This window comes from Leptosomus discolor, chromosome 1 (assembly GCF_034619465.1).
Source record: "Leptosomus discolor isolate bLepDis1 chromosome 1, bLepDis1.hap2, whole genome shotgun sequence".
Taxonomy (NCBI): domain Eukaryota; kingdom Metazoa; phylum Chordata; class Aves; order Leptosomiformes; family Leptosomidae; genus Leptosomus; species Leptosomus discolor.
The window spans coordinates 98,668,849-98,694,216 of NC_141391.1; the positions used below are offsets into that span (position 1 = coordinate 98,668,849).

At 42.8% G+C, this 25,368-nt stretch overlaps 1 protein-coding gene across 1 annotated transcript in view; it reads right to left on the bottom strand.

Moving 5' to 3' along the window:
• UMODL1 (uromodulin like 1) overlaps positions 1-18,689 on the bottom strand; it is a 45,447-nt gene extending 26,758 nt beyond the window's left edge. The window contains exons 1-9 of the mRNA XM_086482224.1: positions 18,557-18,689; positions 10,840-11,001; positions 10,333-10,439; positions 8,198-8,390; positions 7,119-7,259; positions 6,189-6,308; positions 4,212-4,466; positions 2,690-2,802; positions 364-583 (exon numbers count right to left, since the gene is read on the bottom strand). Of these exons, the coding sequence (XP_086338350.1) occupies positions 364-583; positions 2,690-2,802; positions 4,212-4,466; positions 6,189-6,308; positions 7,119-7,259; positions 8,198-8,390; positions 10,333-10,439; positions 10,840-11,001; positions 18,557-18,674 (1,429 nt within the window). The 5' untranslated portion in view covers positions 18,675-18,689. The remainder of the gene's footprint in view (positions 1-363; positions 584-2,689; positions 2,803-4,211; positions 4,467-6,188; positions 6,309-7,118; positions 7,260-8,197; positions 8,391-10,332; positions 10,440-10,839; positions 11,002-18,556) is intronic.
• Between the last annotated feature and the right edge of the window lie 6,679 nt (positions 18,690-25,368).

Here is a 25,368-nt window from a genome sequence, read left to right on the forward strand (position 1 = left end):
AGAGGCTACAAATATTCCACAGTAATCTGATCTGCAATTCAGTGTGAGAAAGATACAGCAAACTTTCCAACTGCTCACAGAGAGGGAGGAAATTTAATAGGGAAACCAAGGGCTCTACTCCTCCTTCAACACAGTGGAGGGAAGTAGTGCCTGCAAGTACCTGGGGACAGCCAGTGCTCCTTCCTCCGACCCCTTCCAGGCTTATGGATAAAAGCCCATGGAGGCGTTCTCACATCATGGTTTTCCCTCCAATAAACCACATCCTATGTCTCTATAAAGTAATTTTTGTGAAGAATGATGGTGAAACTGTGCATGATCAAAATACAAACCTTGTTTTCTTGTTTCAAAAATAAAATAAATTACCTTCTACTGCAGTGTTTTGCTGATCCACCAAAAGCACAGAGCCATTGCGCAGGTAAGAAAGCACTGGGGCAAATGTGGAGGCATCGACTGGAAACTCAGGATCCTGCACAGTGACTCTGAGCCTCACAATGATGCTTCCAGCTTGCAGAGATTCAGTCTGCACTTTCAGCTTCCCAGATTTGTATAAAGCAGAAATGTTGGGTGGAAATGAATTTTCAAGCTGAGCAAAAGGAGAGAATCATCAACAATTAGGAACCCAACAGGAATATCTCCTTTTAAAACTGAACTGTGGCGGTACCATTTTAAAGATTTATATATGCACAACATAGAAAATGTTGTAAAAAGAAAAGTTTCAAAGTGCTTTGGAAATCTTACTTTTCAGAGGCTACTGAGGCACAGAGAAGTGTCTCTTTGGTGTGCCTAGGGTACCCTTGAAAATGGTACCAATCTGATGACTGGCCTTACAAACCAAATTTTGTTTTGGCTCAAGAGAGCAGAATTCCTTCTGCCTCTGTTTGCATCAGAGCTGAACTGGCCCAGTAAGTCCGCATGTATCAGACCCTAGATCTTAGCTCCATATGCCACGTAAGCTTTTTGTCCCAAGCCTCCTATATATTCGCTCTGCACTCCCAGGCACTGGAACTTGGTCACCTCCACTGTCACTGGAGCAGACTCTGGCTTGACTTTTTGACTACTACCAGCTAGCTGTACCCAGGCAGATTTTGACACTTAGCACTGGCCAGGGGCCAGTCCCAACAGGTAATCTGAATGTGACTGGCACACTTTGGAAGACCCAGCTGCATGGATGCAGGCTGGTTTGGGCCAGCTGGTGTTAGTGCCAGAGAGTGGTTCAGGAAATGTTTAGTTTACCAGTATGGGCATAGCTTTAGCTCCCAGAAAGTATTTGAAACTCACCAGTCCAAGTCGAGCCTGCAGCCGAGTTCAATGATAAAAAAATCTCAGGATGAGAGAAAAGAAAAATGGGGGTAGACAACGCCAAGAAAATGTGCTTGAGACAGCCCAGCTTCAAGGCAACATTACAATTAACTCATGGTCAATTACCAAACTGGTAAGGAGACACATCAGTTGAACAAATGGTGTTACTTTGAACACTGAAGCTGGCATACTGCTGTCAATATTTGAGCCGTGCAGGAGTTGGCAGTTTTACCTTTTTACATAGAAGGTATCTCCTTCCTTCAGCCTTTTGTTCTTACATACACCTCAAAGCCTGCCTTTGGGCACACAATGCAGCACCATAAATCAACACAGCTTTGTTCCCATTCAGTCAGAGTTTGCTCCAAAAATTCCTATAAACAAGCTGTTTGACTGGTCTACACTCACATCAGGGTGAAGAGGCAAGAAAAAGAGAGGAGAGAGGAAGTGAAAGGGGGATGTTGTGCTCCCAAACACCCAAGGAGACAGAAGCAACACAGATGGGCAACATTCCTTTTCCCTCCCCACCCCACGATGCCAATTAGATCTGCATTAGTCTCAGAGAAGATTTACTCACAAAAATCCTCCTGCACAACAAAACTGAACAATTTGCAGCTATGAGAAATAAAACCGTGTCAGGAGGTTCAACTTGCAATTTCTCATGAGCAAATGCCTTTGAAAGCATAGCTCCTTTATTGTTTTTTTTTCCCCTCAGATTTATATTCACATTTGTTTATGAGTCACCCTTTGTTTCCGGAAAGTCTCTTTTTGGATGACAATCCCAATTCCTCTGTATAGGCCCTGTTCTCTACAGCAAAACTGTAAAAGATTGCTGTGTCTGACACGTCTCCCCTGTCTGGGAAGCTGAGAGCTGGTAATAGACTTATGACTCAAGTTTGTTTATGGCTGATTACACCTGAGCATGGACAGTGACTACATGTATGAATGGGGCCGGAGAAGAAAGCCTGACCCGGTCACTTCTACTTAAAGAAGAAAGAGCTTTGAGAGCAGCCAGACACCTATTAAGACAGCACTGAAACGAGTGCCAGCAATGTCATTTCAATAACCCATTAAAAAGCCTCAAGTCAATTCAGTGTGAGTTTATTGCCAAACTAAAGATACAAGGAAAGGAGGAGTCTCTGTTGCATGCCTGCATTTTTCATTTTTTTACTCTTCTGTAGGGGAAAATTCTCATTGGCTCCATTGCTAATAAGGCCAAGGGCTTGATCTGTCTAGTCAGTTGAATTTCGTTTTATTTATAAAGAAAGGCCACAGGAAACAGTATGATGATTTTCAAGGGGTATTTCAGCCAGGCATAAAATTCTCTATCACATTAAATAAGAAGTTCTAAATTTTAGAAAAATATATTTACCCACAGATATTTTATCATTACCTCTGTAAGTAACAGTCTTGAAAATTCTTCGTATGCTGAGCTGCTGGCATTATGGAAATCATCAGTAAAGTTGTAGTTGAGAATCCTCATAGTAATACCAAATATCTTGGCCTCTGTAGGACACAATATTAAAACACTGACAAAGCAGAAAAGCAAAGGATTCAGTCATGTACTCAGACCACAATCTCAGATGACGAAGGGAGAAGTAGGGGAGAAGGTTAAGAGATTTTGGTATTAAACTGAGAAAATAAAGCAAATATTCTGCTACAAGCTTTCTGTACATTGAGGAGATGCACTTACATCAGGTCCATAAAGATGTTTAGGTGCCTAATTGCAACTGCATGAAAACTGGGTATACACATATCCTTGTGGATCTGACCCTACATAACTCTTGCATTTGAGTTACATCCAGAGTTGAATTGCCTGTGAGCTCATCTCTGGTCCACCAGTCACAATTTTCCTCATCTTGGTATTGTGGATAGTAAATATATCCTCAAACTGAAAATAATAACAAAAAATAGCACATGCCACTTCTCTGTCTGGTAAGCCCTGACAGATAACATACAGAGCATGTGAGCCAAAACCAAGAGCCAAAGAATCTACAACCACTTGAACCTGTATAAACAATCTGAGGCTGTTACTCTTTGGACTGATCTTCGGAAAAATTTTCTTTTTCTCAAGGGCTCCAAATTCATACTCTGAAGTTCAGCCCCCTGTTTCCTTAACCACTAGACCTCCTACTTTCCCTCTACAAAGGGAGTAATTTCATTCCGACCCAAACTGAGTCATCCCTCAACTGATCAAAGGGAAGGCTCTTATAGATAAACATAAATAGCAGCATTCTCACCATGGCCAGTATTAAATAGTTCACTGCCTGCTTTCTGAAGAAAATGGGGAGAGATTTATTTCTTTATCTGCCTGAAGGCTTAGGACATAATAAAGGAAAAGCAAAATTACGTTTAATCAACACACTAGGGTCTCAGGGAGCTAGCATCACTAGCTAATTGAGCAAAATTATGCAGGTATTCTGCAAGTTCCTTTACACAGGCCTTGCTATTCCCTTTAATCCTGGTCACTCACAAATATTCAGCTGAATCTGGCCTTCCTCTGGGCACTCTTCTTAGCTCAGTTGAGCCCTTGATAAATCCAGTTGACTGGATTTCTTACTGGCCACAGCAATCAATCAGGAAAAAGTGGCCTGATGGGAGATGGGTGGCAGCAGAATGTAGTGCCGGGCACACACAAAAAAAAAGTATTCTAGTTTAGCCTGCTATCTGTAATAGTCTGAGTCAGCTCCAGCACTGCTTTATCAACTAAGGCCAGAGCTCTGCTGCTTGATAGTCTGAGTTGCACAAATGCTGGGGTAAAGGAGAGAAAAGAGAAGGAGGTGGGGAACGGAGTTCAGGGAGGACCAAATGCATCATTGTTGAACTGCAAGTGAGTGGAGAGAGAGAGAGAGAGAGAGAGAGAGAGAGAGAGAGAGAGAGAGAGAATATATGTGTTTTTTAAAGTGCCTATTTACCTGTTTTAACATTTTGATGGGAGATGCTGGTTTTGCCACAGGTTTCATAGCTGATCTCTACTGAATACATCACACCTGCTTCCAGTCGAGACACATCCATTTTCATTTCCTCTGTCTTCAGGTCTTGTACAATCTCTTTGCCCTTGAACACTTGGACTTGGAAAGTATGGTTCAGAGTAGAAGTGATGTGCCAGGACATTTCAAAACTGTTGCTGGTAACGCTGAATATTCGGTGGTTTCTAACTGCAGAGGGATCTATTGCAGTCCCAGGAAGAGTTATCACAGAAAAAGCAACATTTCATCTTTAAAGCATTGCACTATTCTAAATCCATTATAGACAAGCACACTGACAATCAACAGAGGACACTCCTCTTTACCTTACATCAGGACAGAATCTGCCCCTCTCACACTACCCGGTCCCTTCACCCATGAACCATCCTACTAAAGTGATTAATTGGGTGCTTACTCTTTTTATTTCCTTTTATTATGCATATTTGTGATGAATCTCTAGTAACACTAACAATCAGAGAGTGATTTACAGGTTCAAGCAACAGGAATAAGTTTGGACTAGTGAATCTGTGTATTCTACATGCATTGACACCTGCTTTGTCTCTTGTCACTTTAATCATCAAAATGCACCTCTTCAGGCAAAGGCTGCCTTCACTTATGCCTGGAAAAACCCCACAGACCCCAGCTTAGAGAGGCTGGGGGCAGAGCGGTGGGCAGCATTTCACCTACTTATGCCACTCAAGTCCAGTGCAATCATTGTCATGTCAATGGGAAAAGACAGGACCGTTCAGAGATGATTCCTCTCCTTAAAGGAAGAGGAGGTGTCTAAACTGGGTACGATGAATTGCCCTCCAGCAGAGCCTGTCTGTCTCCACTAACTAGAGAGAGAGCCCAGACTAGACACCTCTCCTGTAGAAAGCAAGGGCCAGGTGAGATGAACATCACCCCCCCACACTAACCTAGAGGCCATGGCATGATGCTGCCACAACTTCAATTCTTTCATGCTGATGGTTAGCCTGAGAAAAAAGTTTCTTTTCTTAAATTGTTTCAATAGGACACAATTGTTTCCAGGACTCTGAGCCAGGTGGCTGCCAAGCACCCCCAAAGCCATACCACCCCTGCACTAGAGGGACTTCAGTTTAATTCCTCTAGCTTCAGCTTGGATTAGCAGTTGTGGATGAAGATCAAGAATATCCAGCCCATCTTTCTGAACTAGGCAAAAAACTACTTAAAGATATTTCCTCCCACAAGAACAGGATGTTGCTGAAAGGATTGTGGTAACTCTTGACTGAAATGGCTGAAGTCACCCATACTAAGACAAATCTACTGGGGTTTGTTCCCATCATAGTCCCTCAGACAGCTATCATGTATAGTAGGGAGAGTATTCACAAAGGTTGACTCCAGTGTAGAGTAGCTGTGGCCAACCTCCCTTACTCATGTACCCCACCAACATCTTCACAGACTTGAAAGCAAGAGACCCGCATCCCAGTGGCTGTGGCCAGGAGGAGCTCCTGTGGTCAGTAGCAGATCTTCCTATACCTTGTTCCAGGACAAGCCTGGGACATGCAGTGAGCTGGGTCCAGGGCAAGCGAGTGTTGCTGCCCTTGCTTCTTGCGCTGGAGGATTATCCAGCACAAGCCCTGTGATGAGACCTGCACTTGGATGGTTCACCAAACACAAGTGGCTCAAGAAGCCAGCGCAGCCACCTCCGCTTCTAGGAGCCCAGTTCCCTTCAGTAGCCACGGGAATAACAGTGGGGCTTCTCCAGTGGTCACAGCACTACAGATCCTGATCCAAATGTCCTGTTGGGGAAGCCCCTCTTTCCATTCCATAGGTAGAGATTCACTCAAAACTATTACCAGCTTCCATGAACATCCTCCTGTAACCCAAACAGCCCCAGGACAAAGGGATCAAAGAGTGGCTGAATTAAAAGCAAGAAAATATTCATTCAAACCCAAGGTTACTTACAGCAACCAGCATCTGTAGATTGGTTAGTCATGGACAGAAGACTTGAATTACTTATAGATGGAGAGCTATTGCTAGTGTTAGTGAGATCCAACACTGAACTTGGAGTAGTTGCTGCCATGCCTAGGGGAAAAATAGTATTATTAAAGAGTTAAAGCATTCCTAACAAAGCAAATCTAGAATAATACCATTCATGTTTCCTGCAGCTGAAAAGCAGCAATAGAAGTAATACAAATAGAAATGAAAATAAACTTATCGTATCACAAAGGCATAAAGTAATACATTAGCTTAATTTTTGAGAGTAAAGGATTGTAAAATTGTTTTTAAACTAAAGCATTGAATCTGCAAGCACTTATTTATCTCACGATCCTTAATCCTATTAGCAGGCCCATTGATGTCTGTGGGCTGTAAATACATGCCTCTATATTTTGCTGAACCGGTACCACGAAGTATTATGTCACCCATTGCCAAATTCTGGCTGCCTCCAGCAGAGGACTCAGTGACAGTGCAGCAGCTCAGGGTAGGATTATACAACTGCTGAGTCCCGGCTTCAGTCACACAGTCAAACCAGGAAGGAGACTTTGTGTACAAATAATGCCACTAATAATATTTCCCCAGGAGTTTGGGGAGGTGTATTAACAATCAGTGGCTTGCTCTGAGAAGCAGTCAGGGTCTGAAGCAAGAGGTTTTGGCAGGTGAGTGAGGACAGCTAAGCGTGAGAAAGGAGAAACAGCCAGGTACTGTGGAATAAATACACTGCAATTCAATCAGAAATAGCTAACAGCTGGCTTACGTTGCATCTTCTCCCAACAGGAGGAGAAGGGGCACCACATGCTCCAGAAATCTTTGCCCTGCAAGTGACTCCTACAATAGACCACAAAGTCCTGCAGAAGTGTTCTCAGTATTTCCCAAGGTAAGACCTACATTTCTTACCTTCCTTTCTTGTGCTCAGCTGGTGAGGGCTGACATCTGCATGTTCATGCTGAGGGTCGCAGTTGTAATAACCCTCCAGATTTACACAAGTGTTTTTCTCAGGACAAGCATTGAATTCAGCATAGGAACATTCATTGACATCTAAGAAGAAGAACACACCTTGCACAGGTATTGATAGCAGCACCGAGATTGATCTGCAATGTGTGTAGACCAGGCTCTGGATATGATAAACTCAGGGTAAATCTCCAGTAACTGCTGAAGCAATTCTGGATGTATATGCAATGAAATCAGAAAGGTGCTCTTTCCCAAAACTTGCCCCCATTCAGTTATAACCCTATCACTTTTTACTCCAGTTCTTTGGAATAAGAGGCCAGTTAGTGGCCGCTCTTGCTTACAGTTCCAGGGTGTCATCCAAACCTAAGAGGCATCAGCAGCAGGGGAAAGGAGATCTACCCAGTGGTTTCACTGAAAGTTGGACTGAGTTTTCAAAAGTAAACACAGAATAAGTGATGAAAACAATCCTTATGGATGCATTTCAGGGGTGAAAATGTTCAGATCACTACACAGTAATAAGTGGATTAAAATAATTTAAACCAAATATATTTAAATATTTACCTATCATTTTAAAAGTAGGTAATAATATGCTATAGTAATTAACAGACTATAAACACTCCTTGTTTCATGCAAGCTACTGGAAGTAACACATAAAAGCAGAGTATATCTGCTTCCCAGGAAAACACTTACTTTAAGAGCCTGTTTAATACAACTAATGATTGCACTACAAATCTGAACACCTTTGCTTTTTCATGTGAAGATCAGCTACACTATGAGGAGAAAATAAATTTAATTAAGGAAGCAGGAGTATTCCCCTCCAAACTATTCAATCCAAAATAATTATTAACTAACTACAACTCTCCATCCTATAATGGATAGGTTAGGGCCATATTTGCAAACTTTAACAGATTCACCGCACTGTATTTTTGAAAGAAAATTGGTAGTCACATAGATAAAATTCCAAGTGAAGAGGGATGAAATGCCCTGGAAAAGCTTCCCCCCGTGGCAGAATTATAATAATTAACCTTGCACTTCTGTGTCAATCACTTCATACACGCGCTTCACAATGTCCTTCAAAGAAGAAGAAACCTCCGCTAGCGGAGCTGGCTGGTGCAGTCCAAGGAGAACCTGAGAGGCCACCGTCCCAGCATATACTTCTGCATGGTTACTCTGGATATGGTACACAGAGGCATTCATGGGCTGTAACGCACCAGTAATCTGGAAAACAGGAACAAACACTTTGGTATTTCATCCCTTCTCAGTACAGCTGTATGCCGATGAGATACAACCTATGCAATGATTAACATCATAACCTGAGTGTAGAAAGCACCAATTCCGAAACCATAGCAAAGTGGCAACATTTATTTCTGTATTTTTGCAAGATAAGGTCTTCTTATTAGTGTCACATTTCACAACAGTACAGACAGAGTTACAGTATAGTAATGCCAAGTTAAGGGAGGTGTGGAGCTGCATGTCAGATCTCAAATGCTTAGGCAGGAGGATGCAACACAGGAAGATATGGGAAAAGTCTTCTTGGTTTGTAATGCTTAAACATCAAAATCTCAAGAGACAGAATATACATTAGACATGCTATTACAGTTCATTTGTAATAAAGCTGTCCAACGCTTCTTACTTTAAGCAACTAAAAAGACTGCTGGCAAAGGGAATAGAAAGAAAAAGAAGAAAAGCAATATACTGAGGAAGAAGGCTGGGACTAAGACCCACAGAGAGATCCCAGGACCAATCAAGTCATCCCAACTGCCAGTCAGGAGTGAGAGAAGGGACGTGGTGGTAGGCTGAGCATTATGAGTCAGTGGAGCAGATAGGGCCTTAGTAGCAGCTCATTGCAAAGCTTCGGTTTATATTTCCTATTTCTTGAGTGTTTCACTTTGCCATAGCTTGCTTTAGATCAAGATATAAAAGTCTTGGTAAATGATTGCCCTCTACTCTTTACGACACAGTGACAGGACCAGGGTTTCTCACTTTTTTTAGGATATGAGAATGGTGAATTCAGGTAGGAGGAAGAAGTAAAATCATGCAACATCCCCATGCTACTGCTACCTTCTATTCTTCCGCCTATCAGTGCCAGCTGATAATGGGAGAAGGGTTTCCTTTGCTACTTGTCCACTCCCAGCTGGAAACTGGGAAGGAGTAAAAATAAAAATGGAGTGAAATAGGGACCTGCCCTCTTGGGTACCTTTCAAAGGCCACATCCAAGGCTGATTTGCTCCATGGCATGGTGATATGTACTAGGGAAATGCTTCAGGTTTATGGCCTGGAGGATCTTTGTCCTAGTTCATCAATCCATTTCCTAAATGCCACTGAGAGGGCAGAGCGAGCTCCCCTGTCTGAGCACAGCTTCAGTTTGTAGCCCAGTCCTTCCTGCAGACCTTCCTTTTGGGAAGCGTGCCTCACACCTCTGCTAGGGCTGTGTTTTTCTTGGTTGGCTTGGACTCTTCCTACCTGCTGTGTCAGGGACAGTGAGAGGCACGCTGTGCTACTGTCGCGTGGTTGTGCACGTGTTGTTGCCAGTGCAGCTGCATGAGGCAGAGCCTCAGTCCTACAGCAAAAGCAACACCCTGCTGTCTCCCCCAGCCCTGCTTCGTGGCAAGAAAAACAACAAAATGCCCTTGACCCAGACACAGTTCCCTGCCATAATCCCAAAGGTTCACAGCAAAACTTCTGATGCTGCTGAGTCCACCTGACTTGTAGGTCCCAGTGCCATAGGTGAGGTTTGCCTCTTGAAAGGTTCAACTCAAAACTCCTTATATGAAAGCATCGCACTTTGCTGGTCTCAAAATCCAGACCCATTTGGTCATAGACCCAAAACTGAACTGACACAGACCTGCAGCAAGCATCACTTCAGCAGGAAAAAACCTGTATTTCAGAATGTCTTTTAATTGCCCTTGGCAGAGACCTGAAGAATTTACTAAAGAAGCTGACAAATCAATGTTTCTTGAGCTATTTGAGGATGCAGCTGACATTCAGTAACTAGGAATAAATTAGGGCCAAAAAAACCCGATCTGGCAGAACAAAGGGGGAACGGCTGGCTGGCAAGGTTATGCCCAGCACAGAGGACTATGAAGCAAGTGATGGTTACTGAGTAACAGAAATGTGGGCGCAATGAGCGACACACGGGAGCATTTGTGTTTGTACATACCATGGAGTGCAAAAGGCGTGAATGATTCAGAAGGTGGGAATCCACTCTGATTAATTCATTAAAATCCATTTTCACAAGCACTGTCACGTTGTACCAGAATGTTCTTCCTGAAGTGTACATAAAAGAGCCAAGTCATCTGAGGCCTGATGCTATAGAAAGCGACAGAGCTATAGGAAGGCACTGAGAAACCAAAGCAAGCTTTAACTTGGCAAATACAAAGGGCCCAGGTACAGCCATCAGCTACAGCCTCCTTTGCCATATGCTGCAGGCAGCAGTGCCAGCAAAGGAGAAAAACCTGAACAAGGTCCACTGGACCCGCAGCACCCGCAGTTCAGCACTCACGGGTGCAAGTACCAAAGCTGAATAGGCTGGAATTGATCCAAGGCAGATTCCCATATTTGTTTTATGAAGAGCTATGGTAACAGTTTTCCTGCCCGCTCCCACTCTCAGAGGGAAAAGTTTAGCATAGTTCTATTAGAAGCAGCCTTGAGTTTATCAGTAACATACCCTCTGGCATTGGATCCACACAGCCTGCTCCTCTGGATGAATTGCAGCATTTTTTAAGCCCTGGACATTCAGTATCAAACGTGCAAGGATAATCAGATGTTTCCATATTCTCCATTGGACAAATACCAGGTCTTGAGGCAAATACACTGGATCTATTGAGTGCTAAGTAACAAAAACATTTCTGAGAACAAAAATACAGAAAATTGTTTCCATAAAATTGTGCTATTTAATTTATAGCAAACACCTCATCCTCATTTTAGAAGCGCATCTGTTCTGAGGTTTTCGTGGAGAGAAAATAGCAGCCTAACATACCATTATTTCATTTCAAGCGTGTAAATGTTCTCAGATTTTTCTCTTGTTCATGACATTTCTCTTACAGAAATTTTGAATTTATAATTTTCCATTAATAATTGTGGATGAATGTATGGATAAATAGATAGTTTCTGAATGTAGGAACATTGAAGCACTGCAAAACAGAAAATGTGCTGTGACAAATCCAAATAATATATAATGATCAAAGGAAACAGGTACTGTCTAAGCTAGAAATTAAGAGTTTTCACTTAACTTTTGTTGAGACAAAGTTAACCCTTAGTTATAGTAATTGAAGATGTTACATGAGAGTGAAGACAAAATGCTGTTCTTGGGTACAGTTCAGTGGGTTACACAGAGGGACGACAGAGCAAAACTAAGCCCATGGTCTGCAGCCTGGCAGCACCCACTCCGAATCAGCCAGCCAGCCATCTCGAGAGGTCAGTAACCCACGCCAGACAGCCCTGCAGAGAGGGCAGCTAAGGCTGAAGGTTACTGCTTCCCAAGCCGAGGGCAGTGTGCTCCTGACTCAATGCCAGCACATACTCTTCTCTGGAGGGAAAGAGAAAATATTTCTAAGCTCTACAAACATTACTTTCACCCATGCACTCAAACAGAGCTCCAAGTAATGCTCAGCTCCAGTCTTTCCAGTCAACCTAAAGGATTTCTCTTTTCTATTCATTTTGGGCCTACAGGTTTTTGGTCCTACAAACTCTTAATCCATTACTGGGCAATTAAAGTCATCCACTGGACATCCAGTCATACTTGCATAAAGAGATAGCCTATTAAGACCAGTGGTTTTAAAACTACGGTCTATGACTTTGGGGGGGCCCAAAGTATGCTTGTCAAGGGCTTCTGAAAGGTACTTAAGAAAAGTAAGTGTAACTTAATGATGGAGATCCACACCTCCACTGAAAAATCTGCAAAAACCCACAAGCTGGAGAACAGTGCACTGAGTTGAGACCTCTCAGCAGCACGCAGGTTACTTGCAGGTGTAATTTCAAAGATTTGCATGCAGAATACATGGGACAGCACTTTCCCACACTCTTTTATATCGTATTTAACACACTGTCTGTGTATACTTCATGTGCACACAGTCAACGAGCACACACTTTAACAGGGCTGTAAGCATCTTTCACATAGAGTTACTGTTAGATCCACAAGAGCCCTGGGCAGCAAATTAGGAAACTATCCCAATGAATGGCTGACTGTCCTACAGGGAGAAATATTTCTCCTGCTACCTAATGCAGGCTACTGTGGGCCCATTTATGCCTGCAAACCAAGGGCCTTGCCCTCCATAGTCTTCCCCAGGACCAACTCTGCCTCCAAAGTTCATTTTGAGTCATAGGCCTTGGTTTGCAGTGAGAGGCTGAGGGAAACAAAAATATCAACCCTGTGCAATCTTACTCAAGTTACTTCTGGGTCCAGCAAGCCCCAGTAGGCCTATTCTGCTACCCAGCACGCACCAGGAACCTCTGTTTCTGGCTCTAGGGATGGAACTATGGGCCATTCCCCCAAATGGGACCTACTGCTAGGAAGCCTTTTCTCCATTTCTAGCCTAAAGCCACAATAACATGTGATACAGCCTCCCTTCCCCTTAGATGAGTCCCACACACATCCCCAGTCTCACGCCATTGCTTCATCCCAGCCTCCAGCACAGAGAGGGTAAGTAGCCCCTCACACCCAGAGCTTGCACAGACACGAGCACCAAGGGATTTCCCTGTGTAAGTACGTCACCTGTGCTCCTCACTATTCAAACCAGGTGGATGTTGGTAAGCTGGACTCAGGCATGTAAATCCCTCCAGCTCTGAGATTCAGGTGCAGTTCAAGCAGGTTTGAGGTTCAAAGCAGGTTTTTTCCACCTAGGTCTTTTTTTTTTTTTTTTTTGCAAGTTTAACTGCAGTGTAAAAGATTTAATGAGTCACATTCAATCTCAGAAAACACTACTGAGTCCTGGCTGAGTGCCACACTAGCCATTTATCTAAAATCAAAAGGTCATCATTTTTGGATCAGTGGAAACAGAGATGGATTCACATCACATTTCTGCCTAATTGTTCTAGATGCACTTTGAAAATTCGATTTATGCTTTCCACTTCAACCATCTTGGGGACAGCCACCTACCAAGCAGCACTGCCAGCACTGGGGAGCAAGCCAGCCAACTCCTCTGTCAGTTGGATAAAGTATAAGCTTTTCTCCTCCGTTATTTGCATAAACATACAGAAGTAGAAATGCAGCACCCAGTGCTTAGCAACGGAAGCTCAGTTACCAGCCTGCCCACATGAGAGCTGACGGGTCTGCTGCAACCGCAGGATGGGGGAAACTCCCAGGAGATAGATGCTGAGGGACACCATTAGCTCAGCCATAACCCCCCTCCTGTCCCTTCTCCCACCTGGAGGGGTCGGGTTTCATCCAGAGGGCGCGGCAGAGCCAGGGAACAAAACCATGCATTCGTCTCAGGCATCAGAAGGTGGAGACAAATCTATGAGGTTATAGAAAGGGCCCCTGGCAGAGCCTATTACAAAGGCAGACTGGCAGTTTTCATCATATGACCCTGTTTTGTGGGTCTTTGAGCACTGCTAGACTTTACCTGCTCAGATGGGTGTCTTCCATCATGATTGCCTGTCCAGGGATTAATCAGGATGGAAGGCAGCACTAGGATGTGCTGGTTCGGCGTCTGACAAATATTTAATACCCTTCCCTATGAAAAGATATATCATTCACTAGAACATATTCAGGAGCCACGGGCCGAAATTTGGCAAGGACACAGTTGTTGGACAATGGGGAAACATGTCCTTCGAAGCACAAAACCAGTCTGTGCATGCTCAGAAGATACTTAGTGAAATTTAGCCACTGCCACCTCCAACAGGTCCATCTTGCCAGCAGCACTTGTTCATGCTCTGCCCTGTCAGTGCTCACACCAGTGATCGATGGAAAGCTGACAAAGGTGAGCCCACAGCTCAGATGCAACTCTGGGTACCCCTGCTCCCCTCTGGGGTTAATGCAGTTGGGAAAGGCACGAGGTGAGTAACTGAATGGAGCAGACAACTTGTAAGGAAAGACTACCAAAAAGGCGGAGACTCTTTGCTGTGGAGAGAAGGTTGAAGAGGATGTGATCAAGGTTTACAAAATCCCAAAGGTACGGGGTAAGGTGAAAGTGGAGCTGGTATTCATCAGAGCCCACAATAATAAAATGGGTAAAAGCACACATTTCTTTACTCAAATGGGAGAGAACTTCTGCAATTTGTCAGCATAGGGAGTGTGGAGGCAGACAGCTTCATTGGGCTCAAAAAAGGACCAGACGATTCCCAGGCAGGAGGCCTATAAGCAGACACCACATAAAAAAGACAGGGACGTACCCTTTGACACCCACAATCCCATTTCTGCGGCTGCTGAGGCATACAAGGGACCCAAACCGCTGGGCAGACAGAGACACTGGCTTCTAGGTGAGGTCCTGTAGGGCCTTTTGGCATCTTCCCACCCCAGGCTGATGCTGCAATGCTGCCTGCATGGCCCTGGTGACACCACTGTCCCATGGCTTTCTGGTGACAGCCCAAGCAGGAGGAACAGCTGTGTCGCAGTTCACCGCTGCTCCGGTTAGACTCAGCATGCAAACATCTGCACGCAGGCTCTGAAAGGTCCCAGCCCTGCTGAGGAGCTACCTGGACACCTAAAAGGAACGGGTTTTTTTTTACTTTACAGTTGTTTTTCTGAAAACCTTCGAAATTTACGCACGCAAAGCATACTCTAATTAAAGCATGGCCTTAACATTGCAAATCAAGTGCTTTCAAGTCAAGAAACTCCAGGATTGAAGTTGTCTGGGCCTTCTTATTTCAAGATATTTTTGTATGTGTGTGCTTAAAAAACAGGCTTCATTGCATGCTGATGCACTTTTTTGCTCCACAGCTGGGGAACAAGCAGGGTCAGATGGCAGATAAAGAAGCTCTCTGTTTTCATCTTATGCAGTAAGGTAGAAGGTGGGCAGCAAACCAATCACCAGGAGAAGTAACCATACCGTTGATTCAGGCAGGTGGAAACTAGCCTGGAGAATTAGACCCTATCTCTACCTAAAGAAAAAACCCTGCCTGATGCTGGGAAGGTTCCGTACAACAAACTCATAGCAACCTTTCAGAGCCTTGGGTTTTTCAGGTCCGGGAACCTGACCTGCAGCCCTGGGACTTGCTTAGCAGAGGACTGCTCACAGTCACCATCGAGGACACGAGGCTCTGTGCTCCAACCATGCAAGTTGTTAAAGGCAGCGCTAAGCACTCTGAAAATCGAAAATCAAAATAAATTTAAGAAAACATTAAAACCTCACCCTAGGTGTCTGAGAGCAGGCATGCAAAATGGTTTGATCTGTTTCTCTGCAGCTCTATTGCCCAGCTGTGAAAGACAGAGAACCTCCCTCCCTTCCCACAGGCTTTGTGAAGACAAGTTGCTGTCTGTGAATCACCCCAGGATTCACCTTAAGAGGTGATAAATTAATTCTCTATTCAGAGAGAGGCTCAGCAGAGCAGTGCACCATGCACCAAATGTGGAGGCCAGGATGACACACTTCTAGGGAGCTCCTCAGAGGGCCTCTCTCCTCCCTGAGCACCACAGGGACACGTGGTCCTCGGGGCAAGGCAGCACCAGGGTCAGGTAATTAAAAGAGTTTACTAATCTGCATGCATAGGTACAAAGAGAGGAAACAAAGGTTGTTTTATTTAATTCTACCTTTAGAATGAATTCTAACTTTTAGATACTTAATGTTTCAACTTTTATTTAAAAAAATGTAAAGTAGTTTGTGTGTGTGTGTGTGGTACTATTCTAACAGATCAACAGGCAGCTAGTGAGAATTACCAGAGTAACTTGACTAATGAACTAGACATTTTTTCCCCAACAGTAAAGAAATAAGAAAAGTGGGGCCTGCCATATCGCAGGCAGCAGTAAATGTTTCCTTCTAGGAAGAGAAGGTGGGGAATAGCTGGGACCAGGTTGCTGTGAAAGGTCATGGAGACCTTTCTGCTCCTAGCAGGATGGAGAGCATGCCAGTATGCATAACGTCAAGAAGAAAATAACAGTAGTTCAACAGCACGCTGTGCAGTAATTTCAGCAGTTCCAGTTTTTCTTCTCATCATTTATTTAAGACTGTGTCTAGACAGTGCATTACCATTCACAGAATTTATGACTAATGCCCTGAAAAGCAAAGATACCGGAATAATGTCAACACAGAAATCACCTAGAAGCCATACAAATCCTTTTATGGTTTAAAATATTCCCAAATTAACTTTGACAGGAAAAAGAGTCAAGGTGACGACAGTATTTCATGGACAGACGTGCCCAGCGTGCCCATCAACAGTGTGGCAAGGGCAGAGCGGAAATTCTGCAGCTAAGCTTCACAAGAGCTTTACAGATTTGTTAATGTTAGATGAAATAAGCTCATCAACAGCTCTCAAGCCTAAAATATCCCTAGAGATGTTTTTAAAAGGCATAGAGTGATACTGGGAAAAAATATTTAAAGTGTTACCAGGATGTGGGGTTTTTTCTCCCCAAGAAGATGGTCTTGATTTTCAGAGGTTTTGAAACACCTTGAAAATCATGATCACTCATAGAATTTCTTGTGCAAACAGAAAAAAACATAACTAGCTAGTGACTCTTCAGCATTTCCTCATTTCCTCAACAGCTATTTCCTCATACTACAGAATTAAAAAGGAATCTTCTCTGTTTGCTTCCCAGTCTTGTCATTTGATACATATGTGCACACACGGATGCACATGCATGTATATCAAAAAGACCTTACCGAAGTAACTTTTCAAAAACAATTAGATCTACTAGAGATGTTACCCAGCGTGGAACTGATGCTTGGAAAATACAGATGATCAACAGCAGGTTCTTTACCAGTCTGACAGAATTGCCTGGACATACCATAACCTGCAGGTCAAATTTTGCCCTGGCTGCCACTCCACAAGAGCCACAGAGACAAACAATGGCAGGATACAATAAATTAAGAATGATGTGTATCTAACCATGCTTTCATTTCTCTTCTCTAGCAAATCATTTTAACGACCACCTCTGTGTTCCCATCTTTCTGTTAAAAGCATTTTCTTTCTAGACACAAAATTCTATTAGGAACTGTTGAGAAAATATCTGGCAAAAATTGTTTGGAGGTTCATTTTCCAATGCTCTGAAGCAACTTAAAAGTAGGATGAACACATTGTTCTTCACAGATCTCATGACAAGACACATGGCTCATACCCCATCATGTCACGTTATACGATCTGATGCAGGAGCAGGTTCAGGGACATTCTCATAGATCTGAGTCACTCAAGTCTTATGACCCAAAGCGAGGGCCAGGGCTGCAATAGGACCTTGCCTTTTCAATCTTCTGTTACAATGCTCCGACTATGTAAATTCGCAGGACCATAACTTGAAAAGGGGAAATGAAGAAAAGGCAATGCCATACTGAGAACAGGAGACAAAATTATGTCCTGCAGAACTTTGCTGGATACTGGAACGGTTCAATGCTGGCCTAGCTAATCCAAGATGCCTGTTCAGCTTAAAAGCATATGGCTTTACCCGTTTTTTTAAAAAAAAAAAAAAATAATAAAAAAAAAAAATTCTTTTCCCTAAGGAATCCCTTGCATTTACATCTCAAGTTCTGCTAAAATTGGGAATTTCTTGTTGACAACTGATAGCCCTGATGTGGGATGGGGAAAAAGCTTCCATCTTGAGTCAAAGATGATTAAGTCTTACTGAATAGAGTCTCGTTAAAACTCAGAAGTTAGATGAGAGCCACCAAACGGTTCACCAGTTTCCAGACCTCCAACATAGCCCTAGGTAACCACGGAAGCCCAGAGAAAATGGGGCCTAATGTAGTTTTGATTGGAAAGAAGTTGGTACCAACTTGCCCTGAGGCCACAGGTTTTTTTAAATTAACACTAAAATTGGGTTTGCATCCTGAGAACTGACCCTGCTCCAAATCAAAGGAGATGTTATCCTAAGTGTATCCTGAATTACTTTTGAGAAGAAAGCTCCTACTTGTAAATGCAAGCATGTTCAGAGCAGACACAGCACCAGGCAAGACTATATGAGTTACTGCACTTGGCCACAGACATTGGCCTGATCTGAGACAAGTAATGAGCTCTTGTAGGGCTAGCAAGCAGGTGCCTTCTTCACGCTTATCTGGAACTTCAGTGAATTTGTGACTAGGGGTGGCAATGAGCAAGAATCAGAAGCATTAATCTTTCATGTCTAGTCCTTACCATGTTGGACCAAGTTTACTGTAGATGTTTGCATACTCACTGATTTCGGTGAACAGGAACCTATTGACCAGAACTGGACTTGAACTAAGCCTTTACATGTCTCAGTTTAACTGAATCCTCTTCCATCAGAAGCATTTATTTCAACTATTAATCTGACTAAAACTTACCTAGAGAGCAGTAGAGTCCAACTTGTTCATATCCTTCACAGCAATCTGTAAGAGTGATGGTTTCAGGGACTTCAACAGTGTGATACTGTGTTTTATAGTACGTCCGGGGACACACCATCCATGGTATCCATCCTCCACAGGAAGTACTCTTCTCATAGGACTTTTGGTAGGCAACCACTTTAAACACATTTTTGGTTAGGCTATAGTTGCACAGATGGTACCCTAACAAAGACAGGCCTTTTTCTAGGGAGGAAAAAGAAAAACAAACCAGGAAAGAAAGGGATCAGCACTAACTTGTCACCCCAGAGCATAAGTTCCCTGCAGTATCTAGTTAAATATACTGTTATGAGAAAGCAGGGACAGAACCAATACAGATGAATGATTCCCAGGAAGGCTGATGTTAGGAAGAACATCACTTCAGAAAATGGACAGAGGAAAGAATTAGTAGTGACGGCTTGTCATAAGCATCACTTCAGTCATAAAAGGATGTAGATTGGCAGAAAATTCAAAGAGCTGTCAGTGCCTTCAGGTGCAAAGCAGAAAAAGGGCAATTTAACTCAAGCAAGTATAAAGGAAATTAATACACATTAATAGAAATTAACAGTAGAGCAGAATAGGCACTTCCAGGGCAGAGTCACCCAAGTACTTTAGACGTCCACTCCAGGCTCAGAGCTGCCAAAGTGCTCATCTTTCTCCACTGACTGTAAAGGGAACGAAGGGCGAGGAACTCATGGGCAGATGAGTCACAGTAGATGTCTGGAATAAGACATCCTTCAGACATCACCCCAGGCTAAAACTGGGTACTCATACATCACTGGGAATGACTTTCAGGTATCTGACACAAAAGGTATTCCTGGAGCTCCTACTTACCTATCCGCATTTGTAGCAGACTATATTAGACCAGGCCCTTTGAGAGCTGCAGTGGTTCATTGACTTCAGTATAAACAAAGTCAGTGATAAATTCACTAACTACGTAATTTCATGCAGATCTGGGAATGAGACTCAGTTTCTGGAGTTCTGAAATCAGTCATGATGAGGAGTGAACCTGTTACATGCTTTACTTAAAACTGAAATACTTGAGCAGGAGCAGAGGAAAAAAAAAACCAACACAAAACCAACACAAAGAAACCCAAACAACAACAGCAATAAAACCAGATGGAGTTATGAATTAGCAGTAAGTAACCTACAATCATGTCACAGACATCAGGCTGTCTTCTAATCAGATGTTATAGAATCCAGGGGGGCTGAGTCACCCTGTGTCCCATTTGGGAAATAGATGGGATGGAATTTAAATGCCTATATAATCCTTTAGACAAAGCAAAAGAAACTTTAATAAGGATAAATATAAATTAGCTCCAGAGATCCAAGAATGGCAGGATTGTTATTTCTGAGAGCTTTGAGGGGACCAGGGCCAGTCAACAGAGAGACTGAAGCTAACATGGTATACACAACAGGCATACAATTAAAATATTTACAGCTTATTTTATTCGTACAACTTATCTCCCGTCCAAAAAGATGGAACATAAAACAATTCAAGAAAAAAAGAACTGACAGGTTCTTAGGAATCACGTGCTTTTATGATGTTTAGCTTTCCAGATAAACAAAAGATATATGTGCAATTTGAACAGGACAATCCATTTGTAGTGCAAGGACAGTCCGGGAGAAAGCATAGGATAGATACCATAGGCCACCACACATCCCTCAAGGCAGCTCAGTCAAGTCACCCAGGTCTTCCTCCAGCCCTAATACTAGCCACTGCTTGAATAAGAACAGCCTGAAAGATGGCCCCTGCCTTAGATATTCAAAAGGCTGTGACTTCCGAAGGTGAAGTGAGTCAGAGAAAGTAAAGTGGCCTTCCTCCCCTGGTTAACTTTAGGACATCCCTCTGGGAGGAGGGGGAAAGAGAAGAGATGTGGGTTCTGGAGCAGAAGTCAGAGACCAAGGGCTGCTTTTTATCCAATGCATTTATTCGATTACCACTTCACATCAGGCACAAGTGCCTTACAAGAAAAAAGTAGCTGTCATTGCATTTTGAAAAACATTCCCTTGCCTTGTGTTAAGAGTGCTCCAAGAACACCTACCCCAGTAAATGCTTCTAGGCATGTAGGCATGGGGAAAAAAGAAAAAAATCTTGTTTCAGCTTTTTTTTTTTTTTAATTAGTTTGGGACCTGAATGGCTAAATACCCAAAGTGGAATAGAAAGAATACCTAAATCATTTTAGATCTAGCCTTTATCTGGAGAAAGTGCAAATATCTGTTGGTGATCAGGGAAGGCAGGAGGAGTAGAACAAATTTTGTTCTGTGAAAACGAGAAAAAGAAACTATTGTATTAAGGAATCATACTGTTACAGGATAAAATTATGTTAGAGGAGGGTAGGGCAGGTAAGGAAGAAGAATTCAGCCCGGTTCCTTGTCACTAGGATTGCTCCATTTCTCCAGAGCGCATGCATTAGCATGGCTAGAGCAAAGCAGGGACTGGAACAGAACAACCGAGTAAGGAGAGCACTGAAGATTCGTGTTGTCCGTGCAAGAGCTGAGGCTGCAGCAAGGACACAGCGCTGGAAAGCTAAAAATTCCAGAGTCAGCTGAGCTGGCTTAGGCTCTACAGCAATGTGCAACATAAATACAGGTATGAAACTGAGAATAAAACAGTATAGAATTAGACTCAGTTTATAATTAGAAGCTACAGCTGTCCGAGCAGATATGAAATCATATTTCATACTTCAACATTGATACTAGGTATAGAATGAGGCTGCCAAAGCCAAAAGACAAGGTTTGAGATACGGCTATGGTGGTACAAAAAGATATCCTCACTGGAAGAGGTTAGACCAAAGGTGACAGGGAAAGGTGCAAAACCACCAACATTACCATCATCCATCACTTCCATACAGCTTAAAACAAGCTTTGGCACGCACAGAGTTCAATTATTTGCTGACAGCAGTTTCCTTCTGAGCAATGTGGCTAAGATCAATTTGGGCTCTTTAGCAAATTGGCTTTCTGTTCTCATCACTCCCATCTATGGGATTATGGCACTATCAAATTGAATTAAAATGCACTGGCTGTTGTTTCTAGTAACACAAAGCTGAAGTCACTTGCAAAGCAGGAGAAGGCAGTCACCTGACATTCGTAGGGCTACGTTACGCCTATCGTCTCTGGACTTTAAGTTTTTATCTTAGCAACCAACAGCTTTCAGCACTGCCAGGGAAAGTACAAATTTTATTATGTTAAGCAAGAGCAGAAACAATTAAAGCAAACACTTTATTAATAGAAACAAATACTGAGAGGAAAGGCTGAAAGGAAAGTCTGAGTAGGAGCAGGCTCCTTATAATTCAAGGTCAAACCCAGATCAGAACTGAGAGCATGATCAAAAAATCAGCAATAAAGACTGCTTGATAGCGTTTATGCCACAGCCTTAGCTGCAGTTCTAGAAACTTCACTGCTCAAGTGCCAGAAAAGCCACTGTGAGCTAGGATCTGCAAAATCTTTTCTCACTGGAGAACAGCAAGAGCCAAAGGCAAGCCCCTTTCTTGTCTTGACCTAACTTTAAAAGTAATCTGTTGGAACAGCTACATAGAGTGCAGAATCAAACTCAGCTTTAAAAGGCAAAGGCTCTGAAACGCGAAGAAAAATGGATTAAGGGCTCCATTTTTCTAGGTATTTTGAATTCTTTTTAAAGTCACAGAATCACAGTCAACACCATTGACTTTAAATGCACTAGAATGTGGGTTCTGCTGACCCCTAATCTGTAGAAACCTCTTTTTAAGTTGTGACTTTGACAGAGTAACAGAAAAGCCTTCATGGCTTCAAGAAATACGGTTTGCATTTTAACTGAGACTTGCAAAACCACTTAAGTGAAAAAATACAACAAAAAGCAGCCAAAAATACCAATCTTTTATCATCTAAATAAATCAGAAATTAAGAGTAAATTAGGATTTAATTTAGCAGATACAATGTAGCAAATGGGTTGGGTTTTTTCAAATTACAGCCCATACCATAGACAAAAGTTAAACATGTTTTCTACAGCTTCATTTTATGCATGTCTAGGAACTTGGCAGGTATATTACTATGTCATTTCCTCCAAAAGTTTATCTTAAAGACAATTTTCATAAAAATTTCCTCTTTACTGAACACAAAGCAGCAATCCTACTCATTCATTTCTGGCACAAAGGAAATGATGACATGGCTTTTGCCTGTGGACGAAGAGTTGGGGACAAAGGTTGTATTTTGGCTTGGCTAGATTTTCTTCGTTTAATTATCAACAGAGGATTCTTAAGTGGTCACTGAGACACGGCCATCCCTCCGGAGAGTCACCACCCTGGCCAGTTTATTACAAACAAAGAGATATCCCACACCCGAACTAAGCTGTCCTACATAACATCCATGGTCCTCTGACCAGGTTTGCATCACTCACCTGTAATTTCATTTCCCCTTCCCTGCCGTGTGGCTGCCCAGAGGATGAGAACAGAAATAAGAGTAATCCTGGCCATTGTATCACCTGGATAAGCCTTTCTTATCATTTCCAAGGTGGGAGAGCTTGATCGTCCTTACATGTAGGCTTTTGGATTAGGGGATAAGGTGCTCTGTTTTTTTACCTTTTGCAAGTGGGTGATAACTACTGGCAACAGAAACAAAGAGGCTCCAGTGGGAATTTTGCCGGTTCTCTCTCCTTCGCTCTCTCCCCTGGGAACCTGCCTCTTCTGCCTGCTCAGCTTGGCTCCCCCCGCCCCCGCCTGACGTTGAGAAAAAGGCATTGCAAAATCTCTGGTTTAGTCCATGTTTATCCTTCTAATTCCCTCTCGCACCTTGAACACCTGACAGCTAGGGGACAGATTTACATACCTCAAATTTAAGCTGTTTCACCAGCTGCTTTCATTGTGCTCCTCATTTCATTGCAATTTCAGCATCACATAAACCAGAGCAATGCTGGGCAAACAAGAACCTTATTAGGCAGGGCATGAATCAGGAGATCTGAGAAACCAAAATTCTTTTCTTTTCATTGTGTAAATCATGAAGGCATGTTCCCAAGATAGATCTGACTGCAGCTTACAACACAGGACAACAACTTGGTGCAATATCACTTGGCTCATGCAAAGAAAAGGAGTAAACAGAGTTTTGTATTTTATGAGGAGCTGGCACTGAAGTATGGAAAATCACAGGTACAGGTCTTGAAGCTGAGGAAGTATGTTCAGACCAGCACTTATACAGTATTGTGGACAATTTCATGTGGATGAAAGAGCCAGATGTAAGTGAGCTGGAACCACAAACTCTCTCACTTGTGTATGTTCAGACTATCAGTAATATCACCTCTACAAAGCTGTGTCGAGAGCAGGGTCCTGGAGAATATGTGGGACTAGCAGGAGAGTCGCAGGATCGTTCAGATCCTCTGGCAGAGGGCAGAGCCAGAACTCTGTAGTGTCGAGGCACTTGTGAGCTGTTGTTCTGGCTTGGAAAATAAAATATCAAGCTCAGGAGGAAAAAAAAAATTAAAAGGAAGAAGGAAAAAAAAAAAAAGGAGGAAAATTAAGTCTTACTCAGAGTTCAATTGAAAAACACTTTTGCAGAAAACGGGAAAATATTGAGGAGAACATTTCAATCAAAATTAAAAAAAAAAAAAACACAAAAAAAACCCAAACCAAAACAATATTTTGGTTTGGAAATATTTCTGCTTTCTAAGGACAATGTGCACCTTAGCACCTCTTCTCCTGCATGCACCAGGATGTCCAGTCAGGCTGTATCCCCCAGGTGCACCATTTACATCTCCTGTCAGTACAGGGAGGCAGCAGGGAGACCCTGGCTGTAGGCTGTACAGAGGATGCCATCTGATTTCAAAACCCCACTAGCAAACGAAAAAAAAAAAAAAAAAAAAAAGAGGGCCTGAGTCAGTGAAATTCAATTTGCAAATAGAAATATTTCTCTTAATGATCTGTATTTTTTTCCCAACAACCTAAATTTTCTGGAAAATATATCTTGATTTAAATTTTTCGGCTAGCACTCACAAAAAAAGATTTTTAGCCCTTGAGAAAGTACTTGGCACCTTCTGTAAGAAGTGTATGTCCTGGCCAAATTCAAATACAGGTAACGTCAGACCAGCATCTGAATTAGATGGCATCTGGGGTCTCCCTCCTACAATCCTAAATTGCTGGATAGGGTTGCCATGTGTATTAAACAGTTGCTGCTTTCCAGAGTCACCTACAAAACAAACGTCATCATCTTCACCACTGAGGACTTCTATGACTGACGTATGGTCCTCCAAATTGCAGTAAAGGACTAACATCCCCATTCTAAAAGACTTAAGTACACACGCTCATCTTCAGGACTATTAAAATCGTGGATAAATCTTTGCATATTTACAGCTCAGTCTTACAGCTGGCAGCTGTAGCAGGCTGATGTTCACGGTGATGCAACTGAGAGTGAGTTGCAACTTCATTGCAGTAGTGAACGAAACAGTTCCTGAATACAGAATACGCAGAGCCCCCTTTTCAAACGAAACTGTAAGCAAAGTCAGTGGGTGTTTAATCCAAAAAAGAAATGGATACAGAAGTAATGTGTATTTCAGGATTTACCTTGTGATTTGCAAATTCTTTGAGGTTCTGCTTCATATCTCCATTATTTCTTCAGTCACAATCATTTAGGCACACAGCAACTTACTTTTTAGCAATGCAGTTAACTGGAAGAGACTACTCAGGCAATGAAGCATGCATCCTGTGTTCTGTACAATCATTTTCACATCTTCCAGACATATTCTTGCCCTGTGTTAACTGCAGTAAGTTTAAGATGATGCCCTGCATCCCAGGCAGCAGCATGTGCTCTTC